This window comes from Amblyomma americanum, chromosome 1 (assembly GCF_052857255.1).
Source record: "Amblyomma americanum isolate KBUSLIRL-KWMA chromosome 1, ASM5285725v1, whole genome shotgun sequence".
Lineage (NCBI taxonomy): Eukaryota > Metazoa > Arthropoda > Arachnida > Ixodida > Ixodidae > Amblyomma > Amblyomma americanum.
The window spans coordinates 170688152-170706824 of record NC_135497.1 but is presented as its reverse complement, the minus strand read 5'-3'; the positions used below and the strand labels follow the sequence as shown (position 1 = coordinate 170706824).

General features: G+C 44.9%; 2 protein-coding genes across 3 annotated transcripts in view; one reads left to right on the top strand and one right to left on the bottom strand.

The window, feature by feature from the left end:
• The window catches only part of LOC144114181 (thyrotropin-releasing hormone receptor-like), a 297562-nt gene that overhangs the window by 264536 nt on the left and 14353 nt on the right, over positions 1-18673 (bottom strand). The window lies entirely within an intron of this gene.
• The window catches only part of LOC144114182 (uncharacterized), a 208048-nt gene continuing 196651 nt past the window's right edge, over positions 7277-18673 (top strand). Inside the window, exon 1 of one of the 2 annotated variants that reach the window (XM_077647760.1) lies at positions 7277-7637. In XM_077647760.1, the coding sequence (XP_077503886.1) occupies positions 7623-7637 (15 nt within the window). In that variant the 5' untranslated portion in view covers positions 7277-7622. The remainder of the gene's footprint in view (positions 7638-18673) is intronic. The other variant, XM_077647761.1, reaches the window with a different exon arrangement.

The window sequence follows — 18673 nt, the reverse complement described above, 5'->3', positions numbered from 1 at the left end:
CGGGTTCTTACGCATCCAATTGTAACTTTAACATGGTCAGTGACCTTAAACTTGTTCAGTATCATGCCTGACCAGGCGAACTTTCGTCGAACCCTACATTATATCATTCCCGGCTACTATGCACATCTTGGACTTGATTCAGGCGCGCCACCTGGTGTTTTAATAGCCGTATTTCAGTTATGCTGACTTACGCTGAAAGGTCTAAATAGTTTTTGTTGCTTACTATGTTTGTGCAGTTGACAGACGCATACTTTTTTACCGAATCACGGTGTTTTTATGCTTATATTTTTCTGCAGGTATATATCGGTGTGTTACCCTTTATAATCTTTCACTGCGCGTTCATTCTTGCCAGGTCCGTGGAAGTTCTGATCTCTATGCAAATATTATTTCAAATGGTTTCGGTATTTATTGACCAGTAACCAGCGTCACCTGTTATTGAAGCGGGATTTTGAATTAATACGGATAGTGTAGCTAGTTAATATTGCACCTTAGAAAAAAAAGTGCAAAGAGACGAAGGACGGAGAAAGAACAGACATCACAAGCGCTCACTCCCTACTGATCGTTTAGTCGGAGAACGTCTAGTCAGAATATGTGCATAATTCCAGAAAAAGTGCACCGAAATCAACAATAAAACACAAGAAATCAGTCAGGGGCGTCCAAATATGTCAATTCTTTCATGTAGGGCAATTGACAGGCCACTAACGTATGTACGTGTGCTTGTACTTACAGGTACGGTAGGCCTTCGACACCTCCCTGGCAAACGGATTAGGATGCCGAAACAAAATTGTTGTTTTGTAATAAAAAAAGGATGGCAGTCTTGGTGTTCTCCGTAGTGCTTTCCAAGATTTGATGAAGTCGGTTTGTACATAGACTGCCTGTGCTCCAACAAGCGCGCATTTAAGCACCGGCCAGTTTGTCCGATATACGTCTGGCCACAGGTGAACGAAATTTTGTAAAGGAAATGTTTTTCACATGTTACGTACTGAACTTCATGACTCACTGCACGTACTGTCACCCATCACGAACAACACTACCTGACCATTTGTCGACCATAACACACATTCTGGCAAATCTTATTGGGGCTGAAAGAGCCCATATATACCAAAGTTACTATCTGTAATTTTGTGTTTAAAGAAACAATGATTATAAGAAACAAACATTATATTTTAAAAATTTTTGTTCTCCCTGTTCTGTCATCATAGGTGATAGCCCCAGACAGGACGTCCTCTAGATAACCAGACAGCCTCAATCTACTAAACTTGCTCAGAAAAACTGTCATTGAGTCAACACATGGCTTGTGCAAAACTGAGTGCAGGCAAGCCACGGCAATGCCACACCGCACCATTTTCGAATGTCCCGACTGAAAATTTAGGAGCAGCTTCATCGATCTCGGGAAAAACATCCAAAACATTCGATCTCGTTTGAAACGATGTTTAATGTTTAGAAACAAAACGGTCATCAGTGGGCGTTTCGATCGTGAACTAAGTTCGCCTTTTAAACGTACTCATGATCATCGTTTCTCCAAAAACCTCGAATTCGTAACCCTCAAAGTGCAATTCTCTCGCCGACAGATACAAATGAAATTTAAATTGGCTTTACAACCCTTCGCAATAGCAATTCTAGTAAATGTAGATGATTTCAACGTACAACCTTTCAAATATGTCATTCATCTCATCAGCCAAGTAATGGAATACATATTTAACATTTGCACAGAAAAAAAGAGTATTTCCGACAGGCATGCAAATAGCGAGAGTCCCGATGATCCATTAAGGAGGCGAAAGAAATTGCATTACAAATGGTTGTCCTATATCCAATTTTCCAGTCTCTTCAAAATGCGTACAGAACGTACAGTTTAAATTAGCCTCAGGCTTTTGTGAACAATAGAACTTAGCAACGTCACGCCAGCATGGTTTCAGGAAAGGTAGATCTACAAAGAGCGCCCTTAATTCTTATACAGAAAGAATGAATTTTAGAATAGCTTGAAAACAGAGAGCTACTCTGGGTTTCCTTAGAGACTTTTCGAAAGCGTTCGACCAGATCAATCATTATACTTTAAAAGCCATACTCGACATCTAAGGTATGCGTGACGTTTTTCCTCAATTCATCCAATCTTACTTAGCCTCCCGTAGTCGGTAGGTAAAGACAGATAGTGTTTTTCGGTGTCAAATCTGCAAGAGCTTGAGTCCCTCAGGGCAGCATTTTGGGTCCACTTTTGTTTAGCCTATACATAAATGATACTATTAGCCTAGATAAGAAACGCACAATTCTAATATATGCCGGCGACACGTTTTTTTTTAAAATCAAATCACATATCTGATCTCGTTGTGCAAGAAAATCAGTGTTTGCTTTCTCTTTATGAATGAAAAACCTTCAATTCATTGCTAACCATTACTGAAAAATAACTAAAGCAGTACTTTTCCGGACCAGAAATAAGCTTTCTCTATTCCCAGACTTTTCCCTCTCTCTGGGTTCAAATAAAATGGAACTTGTGTCCGAAGTTAAAAACTTAGGAGTATATATTATTGAGCATTTGTCTTGGACTAAACATTTAGAGAATACGACAAACGAACTCTCAAAGGTCGTGGGTATCTTATCCAGACTACGGTAATTTTTTTCGCAGTTTGTGAAAGAAATTATTTACCAGTCATTATTCTCTTCCCTCATTAGTTATTGTTTTCTGGTGTGGGGAACGACTACCTTTTAGAAATATAAGCAAACTTTTCAAACTACAAAAACTAGCCCTTAAAATAATAGTCAGTGGTTCTCTTGAAACTGCTGCAGACATAATTTTTGAAACACTGAATATGATTTTAATTCCGCAGCTGTGTAAATATACTTTATTAGGACACTGCACGGCAACCGCTGAAAACTCAGCCATAATTTAACGGACGGCATTAAGGAGCTCGTGTCTCAGAAAATCCGGCGTCGTCGGCGTCGTTGACCGTGTGTGAAAAATCCACCAAAAATCACTAGCGAAGCAACCTAGGAGGCAGGTGGGCCACCTGGGTCACGTAACCTTGTGAAGTCATCACAACCTGCCCACCGGATTGTGAGCAAATAGAGAATGATGTCAGGTGGCAGTTAAATTAATGATTGCTCGCTAGAGGTTGCTCGGCAACCTGGGTCGCATTCGCCCCACCGGTGGCTGCACCTGTCATCGCAGGTCAGTGGCGCATCGCTTAACTGCTGCACCACTGCGTTGGGAGCGGTATGAGGGCTCCCTGGGATCTATGAATCCTAGAATAACCAATTCTCCATTTATGTGCGTTTACCCATGAAGCTGTCACGTTGTGCCCTTAATGCGAGCTTTCCCCTCCAATTTTTCAAAGGAACACTCAGATTGGACCAGAAGTACCATAACTATGGCACGCGCACCCATGATAAAGAAGGACGTTCTGGCGGGCTAGTTGGTTCATGATGAACAGAAAGGGTATAAACTGCGCGAACAAGACGGGACGAGAGGACGATTTGTGTGCCTCTCGTCCCGTCTTGTTCGCGCAGTTTATACCCTTTCTGTTCACCCATGATAACTTGCACATTCCGCAAACATGAACCAATTATGGTCGTCACATGGTCCACCGTAATTTATCAGTCGTTTTGAACTCAACAAAATATTTATAGTATACCAGGTGCTTTTTTTCTATGCAGTCCATCCCAAAGCTATATATTTCTGTAAAATCAGTTTCTTTTTTTTTTACATTGCATGAATGTTCTTATTTTTATCCGGTAGTGTGCTTTCTTTTCCGTTGTTGCTGACAGCTTTATGGGAAAATACCGTTGTCTCCTCTTGTTGCTGCGTAAGTGGAATGTTTTCCTTACTGAAGATTGTCAAATTTAGTACAGGGGTCCAGACTCTTTGTCAAGCCTTCCATAGGCTTTTTGGCTGCGCTCGGTCTGTATGATGTTAAACAAAAGTCGCTTGACTTGAAATCTATTTTCTTAAAAATTTTGAAGACATCCACAATACTCCTATACAAATCGGGTATGTCTATGAATACCAGATATCATGGACGAACCTGAAGACTTGTTTAGAAAGGCCACTGAAATTCTTATCAATGCACCTGTCAACTCTAGAAAGGAAAATATCGCTAAGAACCAGAGCTGTCACTCAGCGGTCGACTTGACAACATGTTGCTTCAGGATTTCTGCAAAAGCACCTAGAGGAGTGTGACGTTCCTTGTGTGTGCTACGAGGGTCCGCGTTCGACGGCGCAGCGTAGACGGAGCCCCAGTGGCGGCAAAAGCACTCAAGGGAAAACAATTCAGCTGGAAGAGAGGAGATCGGCGACAGCCGGTCTCGTTTTGGAAGCAGCCAGCACACATGTTTCTACTGTATATGGCTGCAAGCAACTTGAGTGGGATTGCTTTCGGGCCTGCCGCCATGGACCGCACGGAAAAGACCCAGGTGACAGCTGCGTCCAATTACCGAGCCATACTCGTTGAGAGTGAACGACCAAAACGAAGGGGTTTAAGCACAACCGGACCCCCTTTCCATAGTGTCGGCACGTGTCGAACGCCGCCACCGCCGCCGCCGCGGGGAGACGGGCGTTATCTTCCCCAATTGCCGTGACCGTGCCGGGGACAAAGGGGCCTCGTTTCGGCGGGCCTGGCCCCGTGACAAGACGGCGGGCATCATCACCAACCCTCCCGAGCACATCCCAGGACAAGGGACCACTTTCCAGGCCTTTTAGTGACCTCGCGTTCCGGCCTTGAGTGGCGAGTGTCATTTGATGGAGAACGGAGGTCGGTGACCCGCGGGAACCGTCAGCGGGCCAGAGACCGTCTACCACAGCCGATGCTACCTCAACGACAACCTTCTTTCCCTCGGACTCAACACGTGACGGGGGCGAGACCATAAGTGCGGTGGTGTGTTTGTGCGCCCAAGTAAAAACCCTAGGCCCCTCCCACTCCGGCGTGAGCGTCCTCACCCTAGGGAATGTGGGGATAAGAGGATATAAAAATCGACAAGGAGTACGGAAGAAGGAACGCTCAGGACGACATCGTTCGCCAAGGGGGCCTTCAGCGCCGAAGCCCGACGGCGTGCAGCTTCTGCCAGCAACCGTTCGAGCTCAACTCCGGAGCCCCTCCATCGTCCCCATGAAGTCGTCGGCACGTAAGCTCGGACACTCCAGCCCCTGATGTATAATCATCATCATGTATAATTATTGAATATATCTGTTTGTTTAAACTGAGCCATACGGTGTCTCTTTGCCTCTCCGTCCCGTGTGGACCTGCGCATTATGGGGGGTCGTCACAGGAGCTTACACTGATGGACCCATATAAGAGGCCAAGTTCCTTGGCTGTTGTTGCTTCACCAGAACCTTGAAGGTGTCTGTGCGTTCATTTTTGCATTAAAGACCTTTACTATTTCGTCCCGCATGATAGCCTCTTGAAGTTTGTGGTTACTGTATAGCGGATGATGATGCAGAGCGCTTTGTTTAGTATTTCACTTTGTTTTTTTTAGAGCTGTTATCTTTTTATCGCGCTTCTACCTTTGTTGGCTGGAATGACCGTTTGTTTATTATAAAAAAACGGGCGTATGTACTGGTTCAAAACTAGTTCCAGTCCTTAAAAATATCTTCCTTTCTATGCGGGATGGGTGCATGGGTAAGAATTTGAGTGGCCTTTCTGAACTGGTTTTCATATACGTCGATTATTATCTGGTACTTATAGGGAGACGATTTCGCTAGATGGATTGTGTGTATCCTGAATATTTCAAGAAAATAATCTTGAGTTATGTTCACGTTCGAAACGCACATCGATCGCTGTTTGCAGTTCAAAAGACACCAAACTTCGTTTCAGACAGGTTTGAGTGTACTGGCTGTTTTTCGCGAGATCGATGAAGCCCGTCGCAAATTTTCAGTAGGGCGTTTGCAAATTGTGAAATATAGCATTGGTGTGGCTTGCCTGGGCCCATCTCTGCACAAGTCATGTGCCGACTCAAAATATGAGAGTCTCTCTGAACAGGTTAGCAGATTAAGGATGGCTGGCTTTCCACAGGACGTCTTGAGGACGTCTTATCTCTCGCCTGGAACAAGGTGCTTAAGAAAGTTAAAGATGCCAAATGGATTATAACCCACGATTACAGAACAGAAGCAGAAAAATCAAAAGGTAATAATTCTTTTTTTATGTCCATTGTTCCTGTCCGCTCAAAAATATGGAATATAGGCCCGGTGTTAACATATTTTTTCCTGCCCTGAAAAAGGTTGGCATAATCTGTGCAACGGTCGATAAACGCTCCAATAATGTTGTGAGCGATAGGTTGAAGGAGAGTTCAGTGAACCATGAAATTCAGTATATCACATATAAAAAAGCGACAAACTAGAGCAGCAGAAGACGAGGACGCAGAAACGAAGACAAACCGCACGAGCGATAACTTTGAACAATTTTGATTCTTCTCAAGAACCACATTTATAGGCCAGAACACGACATGTTGACACAGGGGCGAACAGGACTGGTCTCTTAGATACGTGAGCCCTTTATCACATAAGAATATGGATGAAGCGTTTCCGCATGTGCTTCCTGATCTATGTATATTTCAAGCTTCAGTTATTTCTTTTTTTATTCGACCATTGGTTTTTTCTATCCCAACACATTTCTCAACGAATGGCTCAGTTCTCTCAGTCACAAGAAAGAATGTGATCGACAAGTGATCATCTTCGCCCGCTGCTAACGTTGCGACCTGGTTATATTAGCCACTCACTGACGTGTCTCCATGTTTAGCCGATATTTTGGGTTCCACAGCAAAGAAAAATTTGATATTCATACGTGATAAAGAGGTTTGTCACATATTCCTGATAAACAGCTCGCGTATCTATGACATTAATCATGTTCGCACTTGTGATAACAAGTCATATTCTTGCGTATAAATTTGTTTGCGAGAAGAATAAATTTTGATGAAAGTTAGAGATCGTGCTGCTCGTCTCCGTTTCTGCGTCCTCATCTCCTGCTTCGCTGTAGATTGTTTATCGACTATGCAACACGTCCAAAAAGCCAGACTGTGAAAAAGCGGCCGTCTGCAAAAATTCATTCGCCTGGGGCCAGACGTATATCGGACAAACTGGCTTGCGCTTAAATGTGTGCTTGCAGGAGCATAACTGATCTTTGTACGAACCATCTTCTTCAGATCTAGCAAAGCGCTATGGGGAACCTGCGCTGATAAGATGGCACTGCAATTGTTCCATTCGGTGACTCAAAACTGCTTTTGTCAGCCGCTTCGGCCGCTGCAAACGCGAGAACACATTCTGCGCGATTAGATACCCGCGTTTGGCTGACAGCATTCATTGCCTAGCTTCTCTCGACGTGGCCCAGATAGCTGACGCACGGCACGTGCGCCTTCGACAGAGCGCGGAGGCTCACGCCTATAAGCGCCTGAAGGTGGCGCGAAAAAGTACTATTAGTACTACCCAAAACTGCTTGCTCTTCTCGCTAGGCAGTGTGTTATGGCGCTGCAATCGGCACCGCAAACTTCAGCGCAAGTTCTCCATAGTGAACGGCGTAGGTGTGAGCTTTTTCTTGATCAAGCAACAATTCTGTTCCATCATCGTAATCAGTTGACAAGGGAAGTGGCGGAGGCCTTTCATATCAGTAAGAACAAGCTCACGCCCATTAGTGGCCCATCAGATGTCCTGCATGAAAGTGAGTCGACATATGTGGACGTGCCTGAGTGATTTCCTTTGTTTCGTTGTTTTGCGCGCAACTTTTTGGGGAGAGATGTACATATTTTGCATTTTGTGACGAAACGCTCAGTTGAGAGTCAGCGCTTGTAGTATCTCTTCTTTCGTTTTTTGTCTCTTTGCGCAGTTCTTTATAAGCAGCGGAGTTTTCTTTGTTATTGGTACTATTTCCCACTCAGCGGTAACTTCGGTGACGTTTACAAATTGGCATTAGCATAGACGACTTTAACATGCTTCGCGTACTTGGTGCACCATTCGCTATAATAATAAATATGCACTGAAATCTGCTGTCTCAATAAAACTTGCAGCATATAAGATTAACAAAGTTGAAATTTTACAGAAGTAATGGAGGCACACTTTTTCTCAATACAGCGTTCTCCTATCGAAATGCATGATATCCAGAAACTTTGAAGACCCTAAAACACTGTATTTTTACAAAAAAATGTTGCCGCACAGAAAAAACTAAAGATAACTATCTGGTAACGCCTCTTTCCTTTGGAGCAGTGGAACATTCAAGCCTGGCTAAACTTACACCACAAATTATGCCACACTAAAGCCACTAAGGTTGCGCTTTGGGACAGTGGGTGTGATACAGCAATGAAATACGGCGCGGTAGAGACTGGACACAGTGTCTCGCTAGAACTATTCGCTACAATACAGACGTGACGTTGGCCACGGGCTGTCTATGAAACTCGAGCCGATAAGTAATGAAGTGGGATGATATAAAAGCATGCTTGTCAGCTAGCTTAGTTCTGTGTTCCAGTTTTACCTGGCTGCCTTCGTACAAATCTCGGTTTACATCTTGGAGGCTTTGGCATGTCAATATTTCGCCATTTGGTAATTTGTAGTGTTGGTACATAAAATTTGGAGATCCGAGATATTACACTTCAATCCACCATTAGGTCGAAAGTGCAACACCAGCACCTTTAGGTATACCCGTTTTTTTTTTCACGTTAAACCCACTTGGTTTAGACGCTGAATTATTCTAGATGCATATGAGCATAGCGAATTATGCGCGGTCACGCTGTAGCAAACTCTGGTTCTTCAAGACCGCGTTGGTATCCGCGGCAGTTTTCTCGGGAGTGGTGGAACTTGGGCGCGCAGGAGCCAACCTAGCTGATTCATACTTATATGGCGTGCGTAATAATGCGCGAGATGCAAATTATGGTTCGTTATTGAAGGAAAGTTTGTTTATGGCTTATGCGGGTGTGAAGTCCCAAAGCGACTCGGGCTATGAGGGACGCCGTAGTGAAGGGCTCCGGAAATTTCAACCGCCTGGGGTCCTTTCACGTGCACTGACCTTGCAAAGTACACGGTCCTCTAGAATTTCGCCTCCATCGAAATTCGACCGCCGCGGCAGGGTTCGAACCCGTGTCTTTCGGGTCATCAGCCGAGCGCCATAACCACTGAGCCACCGCGGCGGCCGAAAATTTGTGTGTCAAAGACAGCAAAAATGTGCTATTTTTGGTAAAGAGAGCTAGAACTGGCGTCGCTAATAAAAATAGTTTACAAGCATCTTTATTTTTATTTTTCAATTTCAAAGTTGGAGAAACTACTTTACAAGCATCATCGTCTGCGGCTGGATAAAACCACCGATGGCGACATAAACGACCCTTTCTGCTCTTCACTGAACGGGCTCAGTCGCGAGGCCATGGCGGCAGCCTGGCAAATAAAATTTTGAAACGCAAAACTTATCAATTAGAGACAACGCAGACCACGATTTAAAGCAAAGGGCTCGAGATGCATGCAGTTAGAATGCGTAGTGTGACAGGCTGCGGCGATGACTGAGTGATCTGAAAGCATTGGAGAACGGAGCTTGTTCGTTTGTGTCAGCGCTGTTTCGAATCCTCCTGAGGGCTTACAAGCATGTGCCAAAAGTTTTCTTCTGCTTCCTGCCATTCTGGCGGAAAAGTTCGGGATGCTTACCATAGTTTTGGCTGCACATTCTCCAGTTCCAGGTGATGTTCGTCTTGAGTTTGCCCGGAATGCGAGCAGAAAGCAATTTACGTTTAAAAGCACGAATGAACCGCCTAGTATACACGTTTTATGGGCTATGAAAGCTGTGAAGTTTCGAAAACTTCGATACTTTTTACTACGCGTAGTACTGCCCGTGAAATCTTTCTCAATATAAGCACATCCTATCTTGCTGGCTTGTCTAAGGCGGCACTTTCGCGAGAAATACGGCAAGCAGAAAGGAGTGCTGTATCAAAGTGCTTTTTTTTCTTGTTCGCCGCGCATTGTACTCAAGAACTCGCACGAAAGCTGATCATCCTGGCCAAGGTTTTTGCACGGTATGAGAGGCGGTACTAGCGACCTAACCATCTCGAAGTACACCATCAACAACTCACGGCAGGGCACAATGAAGTAAGGGACATTCCTGCTGGAAATTATCGCGGAACGCGTCTCTAGGCAAGTTCAGGGACACAGGGAAGGAATGCAAGGCATCCGTGACAGCTTGCAGTCGCCGGTCTTGTACTGCTCTTTTGTTTGACCCTCCCATTTCTTGCCTTAAACATAGGTCTTTCGTTTTTCCACAAAACAAGGGAAAAAAACTGTTCGCTTATCGTTCAAGGTTGAACTTAAATACGGCAGAGTGAAACGGGAACGCTTCACCGCTAGTGATTTCTGCCTAGACGGCCATGTACGCTCCACATACGTCGTAGTGCTTACCGGAAGCGGGTACAGCCTCCGGATAGGCTCTATATTAAGTGGCTTCCTGATTGGCGTGGTCATCACTTTTCGCGAAAATAACGAAAACAGTTATTGCAAATATATTATGGGCCCTTTCTGACGCTGTCAGAAGCGCACGGCTGAGGTCCGCTTATTTCGGTAACGTTTTCCTGAACTCCCTGTTGTATCGAGCAGCATCAATTAGCGAGGTTTTTAATGTGCCCTTCTCCTCTGGATCGCGCACGCTTTGGCGTATAATGCTATTACACTCGCACGTACCGCTCGCAGCTAGTCGGGATTAATGGAATTTGCCGCGTCTCGCTAAAAACCAAGTAGCGGCGGCGTAATGGCCGCTGATCAGCGAAAGATACTTTTTTGTGGAGTGTACAAAAGTGGGCGTTTGGCCTGGTAATAACCGCTGTCTTACAACGAAGCCTATGGTCAAGTTCAGGCTGTTAAAAAAACAAGAAAGGAATAGTCTTTACTGCAAAGCCGTTCGCAAACATCTGCACTACATTAGAACGTATGCGATGACGAAAATCTAAGTTGGTGGGTTTTCTTTCGAAAGAATATAAAAGAAACGTGCTTTTGTAGAGCTGTGATGAGGTTTCAGCCTCAGAGCGTTTAGTGATTATACATTAGCTTAGTGCGTTAAACATCTGAAAATCATAATGCAGGAGCTGCACAACCCAATATTAGAGAGTCATATATCTTTCCTTTCACTGATTTAAGCGTGCGCAACGTGCTCCACTCAAGATAAACATCATTAATGTTTTTGTTTGGACACGACGCTACATCCCTACTGGACTTTAAGCCAGAGACTTGATCTGCACTTATGTATTCGTTTCACTTCTCCTAATGAGGTCTCTTGGGCAACGCAGGCAGGCATCTACGCGACGTTGCTTGCACACGCAAAAGCAGACAGCCTGCGCGGTTCTCACGTTATCGCACGTGCATAAAGGAAAGACCGGGGAACGAAATAATGCGATAGCAAGTTCACCGCCACTGCACTGGTTTTTATTAATGCCACAGACGAACAAGTTCAGTCGTATATGGCACGTAAGGCTACGGTTGTGACAAGCCAGGGGCACAGGATGCAAGGTAGACGCCTCCATGGGCATCGGTTGTGCAAAGCTTTATTTTTTTCCCTTTTGTACGGGTGAAACATGGCCAACTGTTTCAACGCAAGTCGCTAACGGGACAAGTATACTGCATGTTTTCTGGAATGGACAACTGGTTTGTGAACTTCATAATTGCAGCCAACGCACTTACTATGTCCCGCAAATGCCACGAAAGCAGGAGTTCTATCCTTTAATAGTGTTCGCCTCGCTGGGCTCAAAGGACACACTAAAGTGAAAGGAACGCGCTGTGTGTTTCAGGGGCACCAAGCAGCATTAATTATGCTCTGCGAGGAGGTAAACTCTTGGCTTTGATTGGCGAACCGCTCTGAAATTTTGCTTTAATTTCTTCTTTTATTACGAGATTACCATACGGATCTTACGACCATAATGCCAGTTGCACTCCAATTACGTGACAATGATTTGGATACATTTGTTTGGTGCTATATTCTCCTTTTAAGCGTCAAGCTGGCCTTGTGCTATTAAAATTCAACATCATTACTTATTCAGTCCACTTGCATGTTGTCACTGCACAACAGACCGCACAGGAATACAGGTACGATACTTCCTCGGGCATTCATTTTCATTGCAGAAGCGTGGAACACAATATGTTCCTTCACCGAAGCATATTTGGATATCTTCGTCACAGTCACCCTGTGTTGTAGTCGGAAACCAAAGCACAAGAAGTTTACTGAGTTGACCAGAATAAGGCTTGCGTTTCTAGAAAAGAAAATTTTCTCCCGGCATGTGAGGACTCCGGTCATTCGTTTATTTCAAGCTCAGAATCTGGGCTTAGTACTTCACTTAACAAAAGTACAAAAGTACTGAGCTTTGCTGCAAACTCTCCCTCAATTGCATTCCGCTGAACTTGAGCTGCGATACGTTATGAAAGCTATAGGTAATGTTGACTAATAAATATAAAATTTCCAATGTTGCACACACGTAGAAATGTTACCCTATCTACCACCTCCCGTACAGATGCCCACGCATACTAACGGACTATGTGGCAGACCAAACCATCGCCCAATTTCGAGTCCGGCTTATGTTCGGCGCTTTGTACATCAGCACCTAAACAGGCGTCCGGAGGAGAATTAATAGTTAGTGAAGTTAGAAAGCGATAATTATGGCTTAAATTAATTGCAGAGAAAGACGTAACTCAGAGACGAAGGCGCAGAGAACCCGCGCTACGTGCTACATTTTTCAAAGCTGAATCTGTGTCGTTATGATTTCCCGACGTCATTTCAGTGTTCCTCAACATTGCAAGACTTTTGTGACATGGACTGCAGACATGATTTGGTCGTTGATTTCGTTACATTAATTATGTTATATTTAAAGCATGTTCGACCATTATCCTATGAGAATGTGACATCAGCTGGGCACTTAAATAAAACTGGTCCACGCCTGCTATAGCATTTACTGAGGAACACAGATGGTTATACAATCGTAATATCATGGAAGCAGGCGCATTTCCACTTTGCCTCATGTAAATCACCGATTTCTCCGCGTTCAGGGTTCGCTTGTTTTCTCGTTCGAACAGTGTTTGCTCTGTCGCTAGCGTTATTCTTTTCTTTATAGAATCCCGGCAAATTCACTCACACAATAAGACGCAAAAGAAGATGCGCAGGCCCTACTGCTTGTCGTCTCTGAAAACGAACACGACCTTTATCGGTTCTGCTTCTGCCTACTTGTTATTCCTCTTTCTTCCAAAGATCTTTGTACCTCAGATAAAGTTAGCCGAGCTGTGTTCCACGAAGCTGGCTGGCTTCGTTCTATTTCGACTGATGCACATGAGCCCGGAGCAATGCATAAGAAAAGAGCCGCCGACGGACGCGGCCGACCGATGGGCAGCTGCGCCGCGTGCGCGTCCCTTGATCGGACTCGGAAGTGCAGACGCCGAGACAGATTCATTTCCCGCTCCCAAGAAAACTCGTTCTGTAAGCGATGCTGTTCCCTGGAGGCCGTCGGGTTGCCCGGACGCTGGGCGCTTCGCCATGACGCACGAAGCCGAGGAACAATTACTGTGCGCAGTGAGCATGTGCGCCGAGATGCCGCATTCTGCATGAATGGATGCCGCAGACTTTAAAGGAATCTTGGCAGTTTCAGTTGAGGGGCCTTGGCCGCGGGAGGAGCCTCAACGGGAATATAGAGAAGAAGAATGCACTGCAGGACACGAAGCAACAAAGCTATGGCATGCCCAGCAAAGAAAAAGAAGACGGGAGACTGAGAAAAATATTGCTCGTGTGGTTGGAATACGAGCATATGGAGTAAACAAGTAGGCCGACGCTGGTCGTTTCCGAGGCTCTGCCGGGAGATACTAGAATTTAATTTAGTTTGACTGACCGTCACTACGATGGTTGTCTTGCCTGGATATTTCCGTTGACTTTAAATGAGGGCAAGAGCATAGGAGTATGCACACAAGGGCGTTATTTGGCTGTGTGCGGCTTTTTTCAGCAAAAAAATTTCTTGTTTTATGCCAGAAAGCGCTTGGTAAATCTTACCGGACCACGGGTTCTTGTAGAATATTTTGCTTCGAAAACGCTGTGAATATAAGCGCTGCATGCGTTATAAGTAAATGTTGCGCTCAGGCAAGCAGCAGAGTTTGCAATATACATTTTGCAAATAAGTTTGATGTGCGAAAAATACGCCTAAATAGACATACGGGTCTTTATATAACAGACAGGCGTAGATATCTTTGTTCTAGCGGGCACCTTTGTAAGTTAAAGTGCCTGTTTGAGTCAGTTATTAGTGAGTCCTAGTGAGTCTCTGGAGCATCAGCGGATAGTTCGCACCTCTTGGGCGACAATGAATAGATGCCTGGCGATAGTGTCTTTTTTTAGTCTTTCACGGAGACGAAAAACCATCACTGTAACTTCAAAGAAAACTACGTATCTCGTCTTGTTTTTGCCAGAGTAGCTCGTGGTTGATGTAAAAAATATGTCTCCTGATCTTTGGTCCTTGGATATGTTGCGAATTGGACGGAAAGTGCAAAGGTATTCCGAATGGATGCAGCTTCGTCTAGGAGAGCAACCATATTATTGGTTGAAATTTGTCATCAGCACATTGGTTCACCCATTTCAGAGGTGGAAAATGCCTGTTTCTAGTATGTCAGCCAGAAGTACCCAGGCCACAGGGTCTGCTTTTGAGCAGTATAGTAAGGCAGTTAGGACATTCTCCAAGCTCAAAATATCTGTACAGAGTAGAAGTATTGGTCTAACTTCTTAGAACCTTGATAACTTGATCGGCATCTCAAGTGCGAGTATATGCCGATGAAAGGCAGACCCTGTGGCCTGGGAAGTTTAGAGCAGCCCTGTACATTTCACGCTCGAGTAGTACCTGAGCATTCTATTCGACAGTGCAATAGCAAAGGAGGTTTAGCTGCCGTAGTCAATCTTCTCAGTTGTCTCTTCTGTGCGTCCCCAAGCACGGTATTAAACTAGCTTTCATTCTACGTTTTCAACTCTGTTGGGTCATTAAACAATTAATGGCTGCATAACGCGTCCAGAGTTCTTAATCCACTGTAAGATTACTGTGCTGGCTGTATGGCTCCAAAGCGTCAGTAATATATAGTGAGAAAGGCCAGGAAGGTGTCTGTCAACGCCGCGGATACATTCTAGAACTCTTAACTTGCGGCGTACTTACTGAAAAATTGAGTTTTAAACGTTTTTGCCTTTATGAAATTGTTTCAGGTTTTGTAGCCTGACTGAGATACCCATGTTGTCTTGTAGTTCGCAGACGTTTACTGTTTCTATAGCCTAATTTTCTCATTTTCGTCAAACGGTCGAGCATGCAGCCAAACACAAAAGATTATTTGAAACTATGCGGAGATAACGTGATGATTCATAGCCTGTAGAGTCCTTTGTTTTCGGATTCTATTTCTCCGGAATTTGGGGGAGTAAAAATCGGGCGCTAATTTTTGACGTCGAATTCGGGTAAAGATGGAGCATTTAATGAAAAATTTCTCAATTCGGGTCTTATCGAGCCATTCTTTGCGTCCGAAATATTTCACTACAAGCGTTCGTTCTTGTTCAGGAACTAAAATGCTTTTTTCATCAGCATTTTAATTACCACACAAGAAATTGCAAGACACACCAAGATACTGTTTTCTCATTCCCTGCCATTATTTCGTCGCGTTAGTTACCACCCCTCAAGTGCAGGGCTTTCTCCTCTCTGACGAGATTTGCACAGTGGGAAAACACTCAGTCAGAATCTTAGCGCAGCGGCCGTTTTAAACGCGCAACAGCACTGACGCTTGATGTCAGCACCGAAAGTAGCATTTAGTACATTTATGCAAAAGAGACGTGCGCTCAATCATTTTGCTCCGGCCGCTACCCTGGAAAGCTAGCTTTCGAACATATCAGGGGTTTAAGCTCCACCATGGATAACAAACGGTAAAAGAAGTTTTAAATCAACAAGTAACTGAAAACACCACTCTAAATTAAACAAAAGACATTCGCTAGTTCCTATGTCTCCCATTCAGCTTTGTGCACTAGCAAACTAGAGTTTCGGGGAGAAATCGGGCTTAAGCCGGGGTACAAGAATGAGCTGAAATCGGGTTTTACCTGAAAACGAAGGGCCTTAATTATAGGTCGCCTGAGAGCTAACGGTGCAACAGGTGTTTCTGTTCTCAAGCAATCGGCACGTTCAAAGAATTACGCCCAGGCGAACGACGCGGAAGGTGCAATCGGAAGAATAATACTGCTCTTTTGTTACCCAGGAACGTTCGGAGCGGCCAGCAGAGCATATTGGCGTAAAGCGCCCCTTGATTTTTTTATGAGCTTCGGGCTTGACCAATGTCAGGGCCACACATGTGCACCGATTGAGTTTGCTCTGACTCTTTTCCGGCCTCAGATGCTTTCTCGTCAGGCAGATAACATACGCTCTGAAGGCTCAAGTCAGTGACGGAGATATCGAAGTATAGCCCAAACACAATCGCTTCCCGATTTCAACTAAGAGAAGTTCTCGACCATGTGTACCTTACCCTAGCTTTTTTTTCTTTTCTGTAAAATCATGCGGAATGAACCATGCTCATGATCACACGTAGTGAACTTAGAGTTGCCTCAGGACCCGGTGGAGAGATCGAAAATGTCGCTGCTCCTCGCTGTAGAGTTTCCATTGCAGGCGATTTGAAACGCTGTGCAAATGTCAACAATGCATCAGAGAATGAGGAGAAAAGGCACTAGCACATGTACCATTAGTGCAAGTACGAGTATTGGGAAACAAAACGAGTACGTAGATGCACAAAGTATCAGACATGTCCTAATGTGCAGGTATCAGCACCGTTCCTTAAGCATAGGAGTCCAAAAGTTTTGTATTGAGCTCTGCATGCGCTTGAAACACTCTTTTGCATGAAACATGTTATACGATCGGGGTGGTTAATGGTGCCAGTGAAAAAAAAAATTAAAAAAAGGGATAAATGATATTCTCCTGGCCAATCTTCTGCATGATGAGAAAAGAACATTTTTCGCCCCTCCGAGTGCGCAACGCAGGGATGCTCAAAAGGAGGTCAGATCGAGCGCGGCAAGGAGAGAGAAGAGCGTGCGGGGTGCTCTCGCCGACACGAAGGCGTTCCTTGTTCTTGGTTGGGACATGCGCCGTGCAATGTCGTGCGGCTGGATTTGGCCTCCACTGGTCGAGCAGAACCTCGAGCGGGCTTCAGCAGGGCGGCCTGCAAGAGCGACCAGGCCAGGCGTTTTGACACGTTCGCGTCATTAGCCGACGCGCTCCGATTCTTCCTTGCTCCCCCTGCAATGGCGGGAGTGTTGTTTGCCCTCTTAGGAAGAAGCTGGTTGTTGACCTCAGATGGGGTGGCCCGCTTTTTTATCAGGATCGGAGCTGTAGCCGCGTCTTTGCGCACCCTTGGATGAGCGTGAACCGAGGGTCGCTGCGAGATGACGGCAGCCGCAGGAAGCTCAACGGCAACAGTTCGGTCCAAAGCCGGGAATATAGAAGGAGAAAGGGGGAGGGGCGCTTAGGCTGCGCACATAAAAGGAAATGTATTAGCGCTTTCCTTGACATGGTGTCTGTGCGGTTCTTCCAGACGTCACCGTAAGAATGCACGGATTGCACTGTAATGTTTGAAGATACATCGTTTGCACGTGTCGTTACCGCGCTACCATTGCCGTTACCGCCTTAACTGCAACCGCCATATGCCGATATAGCACCTAACAGGAGTGGCAGTGGCGTATAGTAACGGCATGTTAAAGGATCTTAATAATTGCACAGATATGAGGAAAGCAAAGCCTTAGTTACGAGGCCAGGACAACGTTCCAGCATAAAATTGTTTACAGCTCTCTTTCGGTAGGATCCCCAAGATGAGTAGAGGTTGACGGCCAAGCTTAAAAGGTGTGTTACGTAACACGCTGCCGTGGCCATGTTTTGAGACTTTCGTTGGATTCTGTTTGCTGCTTTCACTAGGCTAAATGTCGGAATCGGTTTTTTGATGCAGAAAATTCAATTGAAAAGATTAAAGGTGAAGAGGACGCAATTACCACGAAGTCATGCACCGAACCCCGGCTAAGAGAACTATGTTGTTGGGTGGAACAGCGCAGTAGGACGAACTATAAACCGAATAATGAAACAACACAAACGAGTGCCGACTGGCAACTACATTTTTTATTAAGCAAACCACATATTTTAGCGACAATGCAGATATTCTGAATGCTGAGATATGCTGAATCATGCAGATATGCGTGTCTAGTTCTTGAGGCAAGAAAATTCAGGGAGGTGTTCCGGCTTCAGCGTCGATATACTGGACCTGTATTATTCTCTGTCCCACAAAGGCATGTTGAAAGCTGTACGCAATTGCATAGATGAAGGGAATGACAAAACAAGGTTTGTGGGTCAGTGCAGTGTTTCTATCTATGCTTTTCCTGAGCTTCTGACTTTTTATTTGGAGTCAACATACGTAGGCTGGCGAGCGGAGGTCTATGAACAAGCAAGGGCATACGTATGCTTTCGAAGGTGGCACCGTCCCTCAGCAATATTTTCCTTGCTCTGGTAGACAGGGTAATCAATAATAAGATTAGAGGACTTGGAATACATATTTCGAGATATGCATTTCTTAGTTTTGGTTGACAGGGACAGTTTTGATACACGAATCAGTGATATCCCATATGTTTATCAGAATCTGATAAAGGTTTGTCCTTCACTTTTGAGATGCCTTCAAAGAGCGCTCTCCAGTTTTGAGTTTAAAGCTGCTTTTTAAGGGTGT